Here is a 19,940-nt window from a genome sequence, read left to right on the forward strand (position 1 = left end):
TAAAATCAGGTTATTAATATTCTTGATGTTTATGTTCTCAAATTTGTATGTATGAAAAGCAACAGTACATGGGTAACAACAATACATAAGTGAAATAAAAGTATGTAAAAATTGTAAGAAACAGTTTCTCTGCTTTTTGAGCTATAACTCTTGGTTCGCTCCATGACTTGGACATTTTCACTTTTACTTTACTTCTTTCTAGCCTATTTAACATCCTCATTGCATTGTGTAATTCTAAAATAATCTTGGAACAATTATTACATGTTATCATGTGTCTGTTATCCCTACTATTTAGTCATTTCAGTATTACTACATTAACTGCACTTCACTTGGAACTTATTATTAACAAATATGCGTACATTTTACTCTTGATACATTTTATATGTGCATTTTTAACTTTTTCATTAACACAATTCCTGGTGCCCTGAGTGACTACATCTTAAAGGGTTTTTTTTTGGAAGTTTAAGAGTTTTTTAAGTTTGTATGCTTCTTAATTCTATTATTAACTGTTGTTTTATTGAAGTTTTATAAATTTCAAGTTGAACATTAGTGATGACAATATTAGACATACTATTTCTGGAAAAAAAATTTAACCTGTAGTTGCTGTAAGCTGTGAGGTTTATGTGGGCTTTCTGTGTCCATTGTTCATCTTATCATTTATGCTGTCTTCATTTCCAGTCATGTTTCATTTGTCATTAATTTTATTTAAAACTAGCCTTTTTAGCTTCATCTTTTGTGGAAAATGAATATGAGGAAGTTCCTTCTGTATTTGAATTGCACTGTCTTATGGCACTGTGGAACATTTGTGGCCAGTTTTCCTTCCATCATCTGCTATAAAAGAGCAGATTACTTTTTTTATGTAGAAAGATAAACTTGAAGCCAAAATTTCAGTCCTAAATGTCTAGGACAGTATGGTTTGTCTTACCAGGTTTGTTAACTAATAATGTTTGAAATGTGGATTGTAGATGACTTGATAGAAGCTTTTTTGCCTTTCTTGGGACATCTTACTTCCTCTGTTATTTAATTGTTCTGTGGATTATTTTTATTTTAGGAGCATGGATCAAATGGTGATCCATTGTGATTGAGAGGTCAATTGTGGAGGTGATCCACCCCATTTTGAAGTTTTATTTACATCTCTTCATCATACCCCAGAAGAGTTAGGATTGGCATCTTCTTTCTTCTTTGTTGCTACATTGATATTGTGCTGATCTTTATTTAATATGAGAATTTTCTTCAGTTATGGGCTCACCTAAACAAGAGCTACTGGATGACAGAGGAAGGGTGCAGCTTTGGCTCTATGTTAGAGCTTTGGATTTCAATGATTGTAAGCTGGATTTGAATCCCTGCAATGCCACAAATTATTTCTCAAACTTTAAACTGTGGGTGTATTATAAGAGCGCAATTTTTTAGTTTAGATGGTATCTAATAGAATGCTGCTGACTGTCTACCTTCTCTTCTCAATGCTTTCAAATTAAGGATAGCAGAAGACAGCCTTAGTTTTGCTAGTTCATAAATAGAATGTGCAAATAGATGAAGATAGATATTGCAGATGTTTTTTGCTGTCTGGTTCATCCATTCTTGTGGATTATTTACAAAACTGATGCTTATCAGTTTTAGTCTCTTCCGTTTGACCTGGCCGCAGCTCATTTTTTTCCTAACCAAAGTGGTCCTTTCCACTATAGTTACTTATTTTTTCTCAGCAAGGAATTCAGTTTCATTACTACCTAGACAACTGGCTGATTATGTCATATATTCATGGTATACCTCATATGACAGCAAATCAGGAACCACAAAGAACAAATGTTTAGTGACAAACATAAATGATATTGAAGTATAATATAAACAGCTGTACAGTTCACAATAAAAGAAGTAGCCTGTTTGTGCATAAGTAAAATGTGTTGGATCAATCCAACCTAAAAATTGACCCCAAATTTACCTTTATAATTTCCATGCTATAACTTGTGATATGTGTTGTGTATCTACAGGAAATATTGCAAGCTTTTAGTAATCATTAAGAATCTTTTGGAGACAGTAAATTTGAATTATTTAAGGTGTTTTTATTAAAATTTTTCCATGAATATATGGAATCAAAGTGTTGACTGCACTGTGCGCAAAGTGATTTTTCATTTTAAAATTAAAAAAATTTTCAGCTAAAAAATCTAAATTTTAATTTGTATCTGTAAACCCTCAAATTAAATTTCAAAAGTTTTTATTCTCAGTAAATCTTTATATTTTTTCTGTTATTTTCTCTAACCTACCTGTATACAGGTTAATTTGAGTGACCTTGTAACCATAAAAAAGTCTAATTTACCATTTTCTTATTTCTAGAATGAATTGAATTTGTAACATGAAACTACATTTGTTTATTCTAGTTTTTAAATTTATAATTATTTCTTTGTTGAAAATTCTTTAAAGAACATTAACTTGTTTTACCCTGTAAAATTGCATAATGCTTATGCTAATTGTGAATTGCTGTGAACATACCTTATGAAAAACTGTTATTGTTATTTGTTATTTTACCTAATCTAATTGAACCTAAAATGTTTCTAATTTCTACATTTCAGTTACTTTTATAATGATAACTAAAAATAGACATAAAAATCAAGAAATATAGCACTTACTTTGGTTCTCTTACTTTTTTGCTCTTGACTGTTGATGAAACTTCACCCTACTAAATTGTACTACTACATTAAATAATTTAAATTTCATTATGTAATAACCAATGAACAGACACAATTTTTTAGGTTTTGTAAACATGTAACAAGAGTTTTAAAAATTCAACTAAGCTTGTCGACGCTTTTCCCATATGAATAAAGTGAACTGGAAGCAAAAGAGGTAATTGTTTGTATAATATTGAAGATGGTGATGGTTGATAAAACATAAAGCATTTTACTTACAAAGTTCAAACATTTTAAAATAACTTATTCCATCTTCAACAAAATCTGAAAATTGTGTTACAAAGATGATTACTAATGTTATAATATAGTAACATAATCTTTAATTACTTAGTTATTAAAGAAGGCAGTAAATGGACAGGTAGAACATTGTTTATATATATGATATATATAAATAAAACACAACAGCCAAGTATGAAAATTTAGAATAATTTTTAGATATAAAGAGCTTTGTGAGTCTTTGAGGATTGGGTGATTTTAGCTATGAGACTATATTATGAGACTATTAATTATGAGACTATAATTAATGTGGAGGTCAAGTTTTGAAGATTCTTTGGTGAATATAGAGATATTGTTAAATGATGTATTGTGAACAATGAGCCATGAAGGTAAAAGTTTAGGTGCTTGAAATTTGTACTGAAATAAATGTTTAATGTGGGGGCTAGGTCTGTATATTATTTTCAGATGAATATGGGCAGTGGGACCCCTATCTCCTGTTCATCTTACCAATGCTCAGTATTCTCATCTTTGTCTTATCCTGATGACTCTTTTGCAGGACCTCTCTCAATCCATCTCCTGTGTAAGGTTCTTTACAGAAACTTTGAAGGGTTTTCTGAGGACATTCTCTTCCTCCCTCACTGTGGATTCCTGTATGTGGTGAGGGGACCTCCCAGGGAAGGTTCTGTTCTTTCACTTTACCTTCTCTGGGATCTAAACGTCCACTCATGTGTTTGCCATGTATGGTGTCCCATAAAGAGGAGGAGAGGTTCCTGATGGTTGAGGGGTCTAACTAACACACCATTTTGGCTTTGAATTCCTGTAGACGGGCAGCCTTGGGGTGTCTCCCCCCCAAAGGTCAGTTGACCAGTCAACTGAGGTTACTGTCAACCAATTATCAGTACTGGATGTTCTAAATGTGTTGTGGACATTGTGTTTGATGCTGGTGTTTGAGTATAATGCTTATGAAACCCTGGTGTTGCTGAAATGTCCTTGTGTAGCATTGCAGCATGCTTCTCATTAGGAACCAAGGTGAGTAGGATCAGTGGGCACTGAAATGTTCTTTCTTTATTATGGATTCACAAATAAAAATAAAATATTAAAAAACAGATCATAGGTAAATGACCATGTCTTTAAGATTCTGAACAGCAATCCTTAACTTCTTCACACCTGTACCTCATTTTCTGATATTATATTCTTTATCAGAAAATTCTTTAGGGCAAATGGTCTACCTTTTTTTTAAAAAAAGAGTGGACTAGATGGGCTTGCTGGCTCGCCTAAGTCAGTCAGAAAGCTACATTTAGGGAACATCTTGGTGGAAACAACCACTCCAAAACACACTAAACTTCTAATCCATGATGATGAGAAAACCTACTTGTAGAGAAAATTATATATTTAAAAACGTTTGTTATGGATAGAGAAAGCACTAGTAGAGGAGTGAACAACATTTTGACCTTCTTCGCTCATCGCCAGGTTCACAAAGAAAAGAAGGTCTAAACGTTGTTTGTTTTTTCTAGTGGTGCCTTCTCTACCCATACCAGCCATTTTAAATATATAACAGTGAACTTCTCTTGCATTCAAAGGCCATTGAGTTAAACCTATTGAGGTCACTCACCATGCTACTTTGAATTCATCACAAGGAGTTATTATTGAGAGGGATTTGTATAACATTCTTGAGCCAGAGATCCTCATTGGTTTCTCCACCTAAAGAGTTTCTGCAGTAAGGCATTTCTTCACTTGCAAAGATGGAATTATGCTGCCAAACAGTGTCCTAATTTTATGTTTACATCATCACATCCACCTGCCACCAGCAAGGTATGTTATCTAAATTGTGAGGTTTGGCCATATATTCCTAACCCTCTCAAATGTTTCCCATGTCAGTGGCTCAGTCACTTGAAAACATCATGTTGTGGTACCTTGATGTGTGCTCTTTGTGGTGACAAAGATCATGATGCCTTTCACTGCTTAATGGGCCCTCATTATATTAATTATAGTGGCTCTCACCCTCTCTTACTTTTGTCTTGCCCTAGATGGGTGTAAGAAAAATAGGTAGATTGTTTTATAATAAAATCACCACATTTTTTACCCTGAGGCTTGAAAGTTGCTACCCACCATTTCATCTCAGACATATGCTGTTTCATTAGGTTCAACTGCTACAGTGGTAGTGTATACAGATCTTTCATTGCCCCCATCAGAGTCATTCTTGAACTGTATGAAGAGTCTTTTGCCCTCTGTGGTTAAGAAAGTAGATGAATCAACGTCTCTCCAATCTCTGTACCCACCAATCCTTCCTGTGCCTGCTTGAGTCCACGTCCTTCAACCCCAACTTCAAAATTGGATAGAGTGATTGCCTCTTTCCTTTGAGGCTAATTGTCTCTATGACTATAATTTCCCTTTTATACTGGTGAAACTCAAGCTTGCTCTTCATTGGTCTGGCAGTGCATCAGTCAAACCTGATGATGTTCATTACAAGATGCTGTGCCAACTCTTTCCTGCCTCTTTTGCCCTTCTTCTGGTTGTTTTAACCAGATCTGGTAGGAGAATGTTTTCCTGATTTGTGGCACCATGCTATTATCCTCCCTTTTCATGAGCGTGGGAAAGATCCCAAGATTCCTAAAAACTACCATGCATTTGCTTTGATGAGCTGTCTCTGTAAGATTTTAGCAAGAATGATTAATGCTCATTTTGTTTGGTTCCTGGAATTAAACAGTCTCTTATCACCCACTCTGTGTGGGTGACAGCACTCCACTGTGGACCACCTGATTTGACTTGAAATATCAATCAGGGAAGCCTTTATGAAGCAACATTTTATTTTTGTATTTTTACCTTGAGAAGGTTTATGATACTATGTGGAGGTATAGCATCCTGCAAGACCTCCACTCATGTTGGTTTCATGGCCATTTGCCCATTTTATTGAACATTTTAATGTACTGTAAATTCCAAGTCCATGTGGGTTTGTCACTTTCCCATTCTTTGCCATTGGAACTTGGAGTCCCTCAGACAACCTTGAATTAAGGCATGGGTTCACTGGGCTGAAGCCAGGGCCTCACACCACTAGGAATCCTCAAGCTATGACTGTAATTGTATTGCAAATAGAGATTGTGTGTTGAGGGGTCCTATGTAAGTTGAAATGCCTAAGGTCCATAAAACCCTTAATTTGACCTTGCACTCATGGATGCATCTTGAATTTTACAATTTTCATTGTAAAGATTAATGGCATTAGTGGATAACTCTACCATACAGTGTCAGCCATTGAGTCTACCATACAGTGTCAGCCATTGAGCATGAGATTTATTAAGCAGCAGCTACAAACTGCCCTCAATTGTTTAGTGAAATGGATCACAGCAAATGGTTTTACCTACTCTCTTTCTCTAAAACTATGTGCTTCTCATTCTTGTCATCCTTTGGAGAAGATTCTGATGTCAGGCATGTGGACCACCCCTCAAACATTTATCTTCCATACTGCTCATGGACAGCATGGGCAAAGTAGAAGGATATGGCTGTCCATCCCTGCCGTGCTTCAATTGATTAAATTAATATGGCATGCTTTTCAAAATAGGGTTTTGTGATCACCCATTGCATTATTTTTGGTGTACCTGTTCTTCCTCCTGTTCTTCTAGTTGTAGATGGGAATCCTTACCACTTAACAGTTACAAACTGCTGGGGTTGTTGACTGTGGAGACAAACCACTGAATGGGTTCCACATAGATAACTATAACCATTCAGCTCAGAATAAGGTGTTGTTGTACTGCTAGTGTAGAAGACACACAGCATATCATCCTCTGAATTGAGTGACATGTAACACTGAGTGAGACATCTTGGTGCAATTCATCTTTATGATTGGTGCCCTGATGTTATCCTTGCACAGAGGTTAGTATCCTGTAGGCTGGATTTGGATACAAAGTGAACCAGACAACTTAAGTTCTCACACAGATTTGGGGTTGTCCATCTTCTTCCCTTTATTCTTCCTTCTGTGTAGTGGGTCATGGATGGTATATGAGGAAATTTTCTGTCCTGGGCACTCTTCTTCTATCTTGTGACAGTAATGTTATTAACCTTTGGACATTTTAAAACCAATCTCTTAGTCACTAGAATTGATTTCATGTAATGGATTTCCACAGATACTTGATAATACATTCTTTGATCTCTGTCTCAATGCTAATTCTGTGTCATGCCACTGAAGTTGATATTTTCTTCACATCCATGGTTTTAGGGCTTGAGGTAAAGTCTGTATGATTCTCATTCCTATCTTGTGCAGTTGTTGGTACCTAATGAGGAGGTTTTGGATGTTGTTGACTTACCAAGTAATGTCTACCATATCCTAGCCATTACATCATGGGACTTATCCTCCATTACCCACTTTCCTTCTAAGGGATCAAATTATATATTTCTTTGATTGAGATCACTTTCCTGACTTATCTTCCACTAAGATGTGCTCCTTTCCTTTTCTGCGATGTTTGTTCTTAGTTGTTCCTGGCAATGTTATACCTGGTTCAGAAGTAATGCACTACATCTTGTCTGATTATCTGATCTGTTTCTTTCCTCAACAGAAGTATCTTTTGGACACTTTCAGAGGGTACATCTGTCCCTTTCTTGCACCAGTTCCTCTTCCTTTTCAATGTGGGATTCTAGCTATACTTATGAGAAGAGGGAAGAACCACAACAGAAATTATAATTTTTCTATGCTAAAAATATTCTGGTCCCATCCTTCATCTCAGTCTTCCAGTAATTACATCTTCTGCCAAACTTGGAAGTTATGATTCAGTAGTGATGCAGAGAGGAAATCATATATGCCAGGTGATTGTAGTACATTTTTTCTGGTGGAGAAATGATGTGTGAGAAACATATCGAGTCTGATTCTGGTAGGGGAGGTGCAAAATGCTTGTAACATGAATTATAAAAACAAATTACATATAGAGGGCAGCAAAAAATAGGAAAAGCTAATCTTGGGAGAAGAGGGAAGTACCTATCAGAAATACATTTTTAGTATAAGAAAAATTATAAGTTTTATAGTAAATCAGATCTCACAACCAAAAAGGTATTATCTAAAGAGTAATTTTTAGTTTTTAGCCTTCCAACACATTTGGTACTTGTTTGCAAAGCAGCTGACACTATCTCAAAATACAGAAGTGCATTATATATGTATGTACAACACAGTCACTCCAGCAGAACACTTGCTATACAAATGTGAAAACCAAAACCTATTTAAAATGTCTCTGCTGTAAAAAAAATTTTAACAGCGAAAATATGTGGAAGCTATACTTGTTAACAAAAAAAAATCCAAAAAATAAATAAAGACAATGGGTGGCAAATGTAACTAAACTACCACAACTTCCATTAAAAATAACACATACAAATACACTTGACACTCTTACTTTCAGTTTAACACATGCATATTTTGGAGTATCATAAAGTCTTGCAATTTGTTTTTAACACTGTTAGTAAACTTTGTATCCTTTCCATTTGTGGTTTCTTAATAGGTTCTGTTTTCCACCTATGTAGTTTGTTTTGCTGGCCATAGAACATATTGTAGTTCTCTTTATTTTTATATCTTGTATAAAAGTGCTATATGTTATGTAATAGTTTATTTGTATAGTTTATATTAACACTGATCTGTGATATTAGAATAAGAATGAAACAATAATAATAAATATTCTTTTAGATGCACATTACAATTAGTTTTGTAATTTAAAGAACATTTTAATATCAAACAGTTGTGTTTGAACACAGTTGTGTTCCAAATCCCAGGAAGCTGCAAAGGCAAAATCATTGGTTAAAATAAATATTATATAAATGTTGTTTTTTCCAAACTTTTTACCAAAATGTGTAAATCTCTCCAGTATGATCTATAAATTTTGAAAGACGAATGATTGCTCATGTAGCCTATACTGTGTATGTGAATGTGTATGAATAATGGTCTCATAGTCTTGCTTCAATTATTAAATTCAAGTAAATCAGAATGTTTAAAATACTCCAGAATTTCTTGAACAGGTAACAGACCTGAAAGAAGACTGAAATTGATTTACTAATCATATAATCCATGCTAGCCACACAAAGCATTTTATTTTGAATTGGAAACAAAGGTATTAAAGTGTTGTTTTTTAGAATGTGGGATTGCTTCCATTTAATTTCACAGTTATGTATTGAAACAAAGCAGACCATCACACACAACATAAGTAGATGACTGTTACTTGTCCACTGTGGGTCATTGTAATCAAAGGATACTCACTTTTTGACTTTGAAGTAATTGACAGATTTTATATGGCTCAACTTTGTTTATTGTAGCAGTTAGAGTTCAAAAAAGATATTACACTGTTTCATGGGTATGAAAGTCAGCAGTAAAAGTAGGCTGTTGCAATTTGGCTACAGTTTCTTCTAAGATAACGTAGTGGTCAATTATCACACAGGCTGTGTTGTTGTTAGGCATACATCTAGTTGGAACTTGCTACATTCTAAATAATATGCACATTTGTTTGCATTTCTACAACATATAGTAACTTATGGTATTAAATTTAAGTAATTTGTGTTATAGTATTTAACTGTATTAATATATAACTAATTTCATAAATAACAATAAAGTTAAACCATCATAGTTGTTTAATGAACAATTATAAAAGGTAGACCATCATAAAAATTTTAATTTACTACTGTATGTCAATATGGCTTGCAATAATTGAAAAATACTTGCTTCAGACAGAACCAGAAGCACACTAAAGTATCTTGAGGTTGTATCATTGCATAGTGACATTATAAAGGGAGCCTGTCTTTTAGTATCCACAAGCCACAACATAGTTTTTTGCAGTCATGTAAATAATGCCTACAACAGATCAGTAATATGTGAACCAGTATTATTTCATCCTGCAACTTGATAACAGTTGTGTATTAATTTGGAAAGAATCTAGGAGCAGATTCATTCAATTTTGATACAAAAATGTAACAAATATAGCATCTGGTCATAAAAATATGATATAGGCAGAAGGATGTATGTTGTACATATAAGGATCAGATCCTATGATTTTCTTATGTTTTCAGCTACAAGAGAAACTGGCCCTAACTTAGCCTAGTAGATGATAATATGAACTTTTCTTATGTCATTTTAAAGAAGATATTCAAATGGATGAAATAACCATTGCATTCACTCAAATTTAAAACTTGTATTTAACACAGAAAAAAAATGAATACAAGTCTAAAAAGGTTATAATTTAATTGTAATGGGTTACTGGTTAGGCCACATTTGGAATATTATATTCAGTATTGGGCTCATTAAATTGTTGGGGTTCAGAGAATGATTACTAGAATGGTGTGTGGGAGCAAAGGATTGTCATATAAAGAAAGATTAAGATCCTTAAAATTATTTGCTTTTTTAAAAAAGAAGAGTTAGTGGGGATATGAATGAAGTGTTTTTCAGATTGTAAAAGGAATTGATAAGTTGATGTGTCAACATTTTTCATACTTAATAGTGAGAATCATAGAACTAGAGAAGATAAATACAGATTTAGGCATGGTAGAAGCTGTCTTTAGCTAAAACAATTGTATTTTTCAAATAGGATGGTTGGCTTATGGAATGACTTGCCTTCAGATGTTGTGTATATAGGAAAGACATGAATTTAATGAGATATACAATTGATAAGGGCTGGCTTTAAACTTTTTTCAGTTTGTTTGTTTATTAGTTTTAGTTTTGCTTAGAGGATGGGACAACTGAGATGGACCAAGAGGTCAATTGTTGTTCCTAAACATTATGTTATTCCTCTGTTGTTTGAACCTTCTGAGAAGGACACCTTCCTATCTCAAGTCACCCTTCCACCTTTCTTTGGGGTCTTCATTTTGTCCTTTCACTTCATCCATAGAAATAAGCCAATGATCACTTGATATTTGTTTCTCACCCTTGGTCTCAACCAGTTTATTTTCACCTCCTGCTTTAAACTGCTTATTTCTGATGTCTTGAAGGGGAGGAGACTGTCCATCCATTTTTCAACCTCACTTTTTTCTATTCTTCTTGGTTGTCACACAATATTAGATTGTGAATTTCTCTTTCCATTAGTCATTCATCCCAGCTTATAGATAACCATGATTTATGTTTTGGGTACATTTCTCTACTTTCCAACCACCCAGTCCTCTCACTATATTTTCTTCTATTCATCCAGTGGGATTACATTTCCAGTTCTATGTTTTTCTGTTTATTAAAGCATTAGTTTCCCCTGCATTTTCATTCATATTATTTAGATTCTTGATTTATTTATTCATGTTCTGGGTTAGTGATCCATTTATTTGGATGAAAGGCTTTTCTTCACCTGTTCTCAAATATAATACTCCCAACTTCCTTTTCATGACTCTGAGTATTTGGAGTAGCCCATAAAATTTCCTAATTTTTCCTCACACTGACCCTAATTCTTATTGACTGGATAATTCCCTTCATTTCTTCTTAGCTTTGCCCAACCTTCTTCCATTCTCGTACTAAACGTATAGTGTCTAGTCACCTGTTTTGCACTGAGCATTTTCTTTCTGCCCTTGTGGTACTTTCTCCATTGTCTATGGCTCCTCTGCTTCATCACAGACAAAAACAACAATAAAACCTTTCACTCACATGCATTTCAACACACATGACAAATCATCAGATATCTTATGTTTATAAAAAAGAAGTGCTGTACTCATTTGTTTCATTTAAGTTTTTTCTGCAAACATATTGCCACACTTTTAGTCAGGATCCTATTAAATCATTAACAACTTGTTCAGTGTATCATCTCCATAGCCATGTATGTCGTCCTTATTATTTGTGGTTACCATTGTTTGTATGTATGTGCCACAGTTTTCTCTTGAATCCTCTTTAAAATTCTGCATCATGTTGCATAATAGAAAGCACTCATACCATCAACCTTGGCTCTACTAGTGCTATCTGTGAGATGGAATGTTCTGCAAAACTACTTGAAGTTTTCTCATGATACTTATACATCTATTTACATTAAATGTGCAGTGCAGACTGAACCCATCTGTGGACTTTCTTAGAAAAAAGAACTTTTCTGGTTAGTACTTGCTAGCTGTTAAATGTAACATTTTGTAGTCACTGACTGTACTGTCTCCAGTGAAAGATGTTTCTAGACAGAGAAACTGATAAAGAATTGAGCACATTCTCCAGGTCTTTCCAACATGAAATCTCCTCTATTATGAAGTGGAATCTAAGAAACCCTTGCCATATACTAGCCAATTTTCAGTCACTGGTATGGTGGACAGTGGAGAATTCTTACTGATTGGGACCTAAACATTGAAGCTAGAACAAGAGATGCTTCTATTCCATGCACACTTATCACTATGGTCCTTCTCCCACAGTTGTTTTTGAATTTTCAATTTCTGATGGTAGAGGAGGTGAGCAAATAACAAACTCCAATTTTATTACCTATATCTGCTGTCAAACAGTTTACGTGCAAATTCTCAGATGGCTGTGTACCTATTCTACTCGTCCTTGCAACACACTTTTGGCTTTTTTGCCTTTTCTCCTACATGAGCAAGGAGATGCTGTCTTCCACAGACAGTTCTGCCTTATGTTTTTTTAAAAGGAGCTCACCCAGGTAATTTTTGCACTGTTTCCTCCATCATCTTCTTATGGGATTCTAGTTCTCTGTATGAGGAAGTGAGTATTAATTTCAAAAGTTAACATTTTCCCTGCCTGAAACTGTATTTTCAATAGATACCTTCTCACAGATTCACACCCATCCTCCCCGCATTTCTGGTGATTATTTATTCATTGCTTTATCAAATTATGAAGATTCACTACCAAGAATTTAGTGGGAGTCATTGTACATGGAGGAGTGTCACACTCCTTTTGGTGGAGGATTCTGCTGCATTGATGTACAAATTAATGTGCTTTCATGTGAAATTAGGTGAGAGTTTTAATGAGGCAAATGGCTTGCAAATCTCTTTGGCAAAATGTGCAAATTCAGGGGGAAAGAATCTTTCCATGTGTGGAGGTGAACATGCACTAAAATATATTTTCAGGTAAGGAAATTGCTAACTTCTGTATTTCACCAATTCTATACATTTAGGGCTAGAACTGACAATGTTGTAAGTGTAGTTACATTCATCAGGATTTAAGTTAGGCTTGTATTTATTTTTCTCATATCTTGATTGTTCCAGTGTCAGAATGCTTGTTACACTATCATACTATATGTATTGAGTTTTGATTTGTGTTTCTGTTTTAGTGCCTACATAGCTCAGTTTCCAGAGTACACTGTACCCTTGATTAACCATCTCTTGAAGAGAAAGGTTCAACACTGGGACACTTCTATCAGAGAACTGACAGCTCAAACCCTGTATAATCTTACATCAACAGCTCCAAAATTAATGGTGGAGGTAGCTCTACCAGAACTTATACCTTTAACCAAAGATATAGATTTATGTGCTCGACATGGAGGAATCCTGGCAGTTGCCCAGATCACTCATGCTCTTGCAAATTATGCAAAATCAAATAATCAGAAGATACAGGGCATTGTTGGTATGTATTTACTGAAATTGTGTGTTTTATCTAATATGTAACGTATTTTGACTATTAAAGAAAGACTTTTTTTTAGCTGTTTTTGAAAATAATTCTAAACTACTGTACCTGGAAAATTTTCTTTTTATTTATTGACACACCAGAAACTTCTTTATACAGAAAAATGTTTCATAGGTTGGTTAACCTGTAAATGATAAAAGCATTGCTTCTATAAAAGTTTTGTACAAAAGTAAGAAAGTTAGTAGTTCATTATGGTGAGATCTGCAGTTTTCATCTGTTTAAGTATTTCTTAATTATCTGTACCTGTCATCACGTGTGTGTAAGTACTTGCACAAAATGTATCAATAAATTACTTTATTACTAGGAAACAATCCTCACACAAATATCATGTAATTAGTTTCATCCTTTGGCCTATGTCAAGTGATAGTTAATTAAAGACTCAATCAAGTGTTGAAAACAAAGTTCTTAGTGTTTATTCATGAACTTCTCCTAGTAAGCTTGATTATTGTTTCTTAGAAGTTTCAGAATATTGTTATTTCTGGTAGTAATTCTCTTTGCATTATTGACCACCAGAACTTGGTTTACATTTATTTGCAAAATGTTATCTTTAAATCATGTTGCTACATCTATTTTCATAGATCTTGATATACAATTTCTAAAGATATTATTTTGGAAATAAGTAGTGCCTTATGTGCAACATGAATTGCTTTATAATTTTTTTCACAATACTAAATAAAAATTAATATCCTTGGCTTTACATATTTGATGGGTGCCATTCAACATATGATTGGAAATGTCCATAAAATGGGTTTTGTGAGCTCTTATTAAAGCTCACATCCAATTGGTCATGAGTCACTTTTCATGCAGTCTGCTATTGTTTATTTACACAAAACAGGCTAGGATTCCAATACTTTAATTCTAATTGATATATACTAGTGATATTACATGCACAGTATTACAATATTTTTAATAATATTGTGTAATAAGCCAGTGGGTTAATCTTTAAATTACAGAACTGGTTATTAATTATTAATAAATTCAATACAGCAAGAAGAGCTTTATCAGATTTCATTATTACTTAAATTTCAGTCTATAAAATACTTTGATTTTCTGCATGACACAAGGCTGCAAGGGCTGTGATATTAATCAGAGATGTTTATTGTTCAGTTCTCGTTTCATTTTCAATTGTAAATATGTTCCATTTAGCCAGTATTTTGGCTAAAAGTATTTTGTTGTTAATAATTGGCAAACTGTATGTCAGAACAGCTTAGATTTTCTTCTTCAAAGGACACATTAAGAAAATATACTGTAAACAAATTTTGGTGGAAGGATTGTGCTAATCACAAGAAGATCTGAAAAGAAGTGAAAAGGCATTGACACCAAGTGATGAAGTGTATGCATATACATGTGTGTGTGAAGTACATTGTCATTCATCATTTGAATTAAAAAAAGATGAAACTGTTTTATGTATGTGTATATCTTATTTTTGTACTCATTACTCAAAATTATAACTATTACATGGATTGTCATTATATGTACAGTCTGTATCATCAACCACCCACATTTTACAGTCAATATAATATATCTTTATTTCAATACAACCCAAATGTTGTCTGTATATACCTATGTATGCAAATTACAACAAAGTGGAGAAAAAAATTATTATTACCAGAACATATGTTCATGTGCTAGATACATTTCGCAATTTAATTAACTAAGCTTATTTTACATTAAAAATTATTATTGACTTTGTACGCATTTATAAGTTAGTAGTCAATGCCTAACTTTATGACATGTATCTTAACACATTTTCAAATTACTTGCCCCTCACTGTGGATTCCTGTATATGGTGAGGGACCTCCCAGGAAGGTTCTGTTCTTTCAGTTTACCTCCTCTGGGATCTAAACATCCACCCACGCTTGCCGTGCATGGCGATCTGTGAAGGGGAGGATAGGATCCTGGTGATTGAGGGGTCCAACCTTAATCTCCCTTTTCACTTTGGCCCAGAATTCCCATAGTTGGGTGCTCTTGGGGTAGTCCCCCTTGGGTCAGTTGGCTGATCCACTTGGGCTAGGGTCAGCCAAGTACCAGTGTTGGATGTTCTCATCAGGTGTTGTTGACATTGTATCTGATGCTGATATTTGGGTATAGTGCTCATAAAACCCTGGTGTTGCTGCAGTGTCCTTGTTTGACATTGTGGTGCATCCCCTCGTAGGGCTTTATGGTGGGTGGGGTCAGTGGGCACTGAAACATCTCTTTTTATATTATAGATCCTCCAAATAAAAGAAAAAGAAACAGTCCATAGGTAAATGAGTATGTCTTGAAGATTCTGAGTGGCAATCTTCAACATCTGTAATATTTGTTGTACCTAATTTTCTTATTGTACATTCGCTTTCAGGCAAACCTTTAGGGCAAATGTCTCCCTTTTTCATTCAGAAGAGACTAGAGGGACTTGCTGGCTCTCCAAAGTCAGTGTTGGCATAGTGGTGGAAACATCCACGCCTCAACACATTGAATTCCTCTTGCATTCAAGGCATTAGGGATATACTTATTGAGATTACATCTCATGCTGCTTTGAATTCATCACGAGGAGGTATTGTTGAGAGTGATTTGAAGAGCATTCCCGAGTCAGGGATTCTTGCTTGTTTCTCTACTCAAGGAGTTTCAGTAGTGAGGCGTATCTCACAAAGATGGAATTACGATGCTGACCGATATCTTTGTTCTGACATTTACATCACCACATCCACCTGCCACCATCAAGGCAGGTTACCTTAATTGCAGAGTACGGCCATACATTCCAAACCCTCCCTGCTTCCAGTGTCAGCGGTTCTGTTACTCAAAGACGTCATGTCGTGGTCCCTTGACGTGTGCTTGTTGCAGTGGCAAGGACCATGATGCCTGTGAGTGTGAAACGGACCATCATTGTGTCAGTTGCTGTCCACCACTTCATCTCGGACGTATGCTGCTGCACTTCGTTCCACAACTGCAGTGGGAGCGCAAACAGATCTCTCTGTGCCTTCAAAAAAAACATTCTCAAACCAAATGAAAAGTCTTTTGATCTCCATGGCTAAAAAAGTTGATGAAACAGTTTCAACACCCATCTCTGTCCCTCACATACATTCCAACAAATCCCAAGATGCACTTCCATTGGTTGCAAGTACAGGCATTTCCTCTGATATACAACCCAAATGAGCCGTTTTTGCATATATATTTCTCTACAAGTGGGTTTTCTCAACATCACTGATTATTATTTCCTCTGATACATCTTCTCCCACTCCAAGATGCAAAACAATCATTTGCTCACATCTTAAGTCACTGGAATCTTCTTCCAACAGCAGAGACCTGCTCAATTGACCCAGGGCAGGACTCATGGAGGTCGATAGACCTCCCTTGAATAAGGACAGTAAGGAAAAAGACGTGGTTTTAAACAGAAGGGTTCTCCTCCCAGTTCACCTACATGTAAATAAAAATGACCACCTTGATACAATGGAAGTTTATGTTCTAATCTAGATGACATCAAAACACTGATTGCTTCCTACCATCCTGTATGTCTTTCCTTACAGGAAACAATTCTGAAACCTGCTGATACAGTTATCTTTCGATGGTTTTCTTTGTACAGAAATGACAGGCTGTGTGATGGACAAGTGCATAGTGGGGTGGCACTGTTGGTGACTGATGGTGGTTTTTGTACTTACTTGTTAGTCTTCCTGGTGAGCTATGATAATTACAATTATGCTACAGAAAGTCCTTTTAAAACTTGTATTATTGTAGTTTTTCTCTTAATGTTGTACACTAGATGTAAACATTGGTTTTATGCAATTTATGTTTTTTAAACTTTATTTTGTTTTACCTTAATTTCCTTTTATAAATTTTACTAAATTTACTTTAACTTTTTACTGGATGTTTGGTGCAGATAGCCTAGCTGCTTTGTGCCATAAAACACAAAATCAACTAACTAACCAACCAAAGTATTTATGAAATTTAGATTTGGTTACTTGTTAACTTTGTGTAAAGTGCGTGTACACCAATAAATGATTTGGAGCAAATCGTTTACTGAGTAACTGGAGGATACAATAAAGAATTTCCTTGTCATTTGCAAGGTGGGAGTAGTACTAACTAAATATCATGAGCTCTTAAAAAAGATGAAGCACTTTGCTTTTCTGTCAAAATATTGCTCATAGAAATGTACTGGATGTGTGTTCTATTATGTCTGTATGGTTTGAAAAAGAAAACATTTTCTTCTGTCAGATACTGCCTTTCAGTAAGTTAACAAAGAAACTTCAAGTACACGCTGTGAAAATCTTTTTAAAAAGTTCAAACTTAATTTGGAAATGTAAAAAGGTTCCTGTCATTTTAACAACACTTTGCTCAAGGCAACATGAAAATAAAACAGGGAATATATTAACTTCAGTGTCAACTACAATCTAATGAACAAAGTATACAGTTGAGAAAACTGTAATCATAGAAAACTGCAATTTTTCTAGGCTTGTCTTGAATCAATAGTTTCCTCATTTTGAAAGTGAAATGAAAGTACTAGTGAAAGTACTGGGCTTTACTCAGGTTAATAAGTTGATATATTCTAGGTGGCTGTGTCAGTATGTATATTATAAATCCATTTTAGCGTAAAATTATGTCATTTATACCAGTGGTGCACAAACTTTTTGAGTCAGGGGCCACAGACTTCTCAGAACCGCTGGGGCCACAAAAAGTGAAGATTAAAATCGCCCACAGTTGTTTCACACAAGATGGACATCACATTTAAGAACACACAAATAATGATTACATCAAAGAGTTTGCACATTATTCTAAGAAATGTTCTGATATCGCCAACTGTCACAAAGACAGTGTGACGGATGGTGCTGCATGTCATCTACAAGCTTAAAGATGTCCGGCTTGACATTTGACTTTGAAAGATGCAAGACTGCTTCAAGATGATCATCAGTCAGCTGATTGCGAGTGTTGTTTTTGTTCAGTTTCATATGCGAGAAAGCCTGTTCACTGCAGTAGGTGCTGCCAAACATGCTGGTGTGGACAAGTGCGTTCTCTTTCAGATTAGCAAAGGTATCAGGCAATGTTTTGTAGAAGTCAAGCAAACTGTTTTCTCGGTAAATAGCACGCAGTTAATCAGATTCCTGGAGATCAGTAAGTTCGAGCTGATATTCTGCTGACAAGTCCTTCACTGACACACTGAACGGATCAGCAAAAAGTTTCATCAGCAATTTGCATTGGTCAAAGTCATGAAACCGTGAGTTGAAGGATTGAATCAAGGTATCTAGCTTTCCAACATAAACTTGTGTGTCAATGTCCTGATTCTTCTGTAGCTGTGACTGAAAAGTGCATGAAGTTGCCTGATGCTACTTGCTGCCAGAACAACTGCAACTTTGTCCTGAAAGCTGAGATGTGATTTACAAGCTGACAGACAAGCTGAATTTTGCCTGCAACTTCAAATTCAGATCATTCAAGTGTTGTGTCATGTCAACCAGAAAGGTCAAATCAGCTTGCCATGCTGGATCAGTCATGGAAATCACTTCTGTGATTTGTTCTTGCTTCTGAGGAATTCTATCACCTCATCAATCAACTCCCAAAATATTCTGAGCATCTTCCCTCGACTCAGCCAGCGTACCTCACAGTAATACACAAGGTCACCATAGTCTGAATCTATTTCTTCAAGAAGACTTTGAAACTGACAGTGATTGAGCCCTCCTGATTTGATGAAATTAAAGGTTTTCGCCACTTATGCCATCAGTGCCTGAAAACCAAGTTCTTTACTGTACACGCTCTGTTGGTGAATAATACAGTGCAACTTCACCAACTCTCTGTTCTGCTTTCCTCAATGCTTCATCAACAGTGCTACCAGCCTGTGGTCATGGCTGGTGCTCAATCAGTTGTCACACTTACCAGTTTTGTGAAATCCAATGAAACACTACTACACAGTCGTACTGTCTCCTCGAATAGAGCAGACCCAGTTGTCTGACCCTTCATGGAACTCATGCCAATTAGTTCCTCTATGATATCAAACGATGACAACGCACCACAAACAAAACTAGAAGCTGTGCTGTTGAACTGATGGCAGTCGACTCATCTGCTGCCAAAGAGAAGTAGACAAAGTTGGCTGCTTTATTTGTAAGCTGCCTTGTCACGTCTGCTGAGAGGTGTGAAATTATTCATTGAACTGTCATATGATTCAAAGCCACCATCTGTAGCTTGCGAGCTGCTTCTGGACACAACTTTTCTGATGCAGTAATCATTCATGGCTTGACAAAATCACCATCAGTGAACGGTCGGCCAGAATTTGCTATCATCATCGAAATTTCATAACTGACCTCACATGCTGCACCTATATCTGCTTACTGCTTTGAGAAAACGTTTGCTGGTGATTCAGCGACTGCTGCAGAGATTCAATTTGAGCTGTTTGTTCATCACTGACAACATTATGGAAATCTTTATGCTTCGACTCATAATGACGCTTTATATTGGATACCTTCGCCACTGCTACTGTCGAATGACACAGCAGACAAATCACAGTATTCTGTTGTTGAACAAAACAGTATTGTGCAGTCCAA

The 19,940-nt window shown here is 35.4% G+C and overlaps 1 protein-coding gene across 1 annotated transcript in view; it reads left to right on the top strand.

The window, feature by feature from the left end:
* The first annotated feature begins 12,787 nt into the window (after positions 1-12,787).
* Positions 12,788-19,940, top strand: part of LOC143242360 (tubulin-specific chaperone D-like) — a 50,602-nt gene continuing 43,449 nt past the window's right edge. Inside the window, exons 1-2 of the mRNA XM_076485717.1 lie at positions 12,788-12,853; positions 13,020-13,377. Coding sequence (XP_076341832.1) covers positions 12,788-12,853; positions 13,020-13,377 — 424 coding nt within the window. The remainder of the gene's footprint in view (positions 12,854-13,019; positions 13,378-19,940) is intronic.

The sequence above is a fragment of the Tachypleus tridentatus genome, unplaced genomic scaffold (genome assembly GCF_004210375.1).
Source record: "Tachypleus tridentatus isolate NWPU-2018 unplaced genomic scaffold, ASM421037v1 Hic_cluster_2, whole genome shotgun sequence".
NCBI lineage: Eukaryota > Metazoa > Arthropoda > Merostomata > Xiphosura > Limulidae > Tachypleus > Tachypleus tridentatus.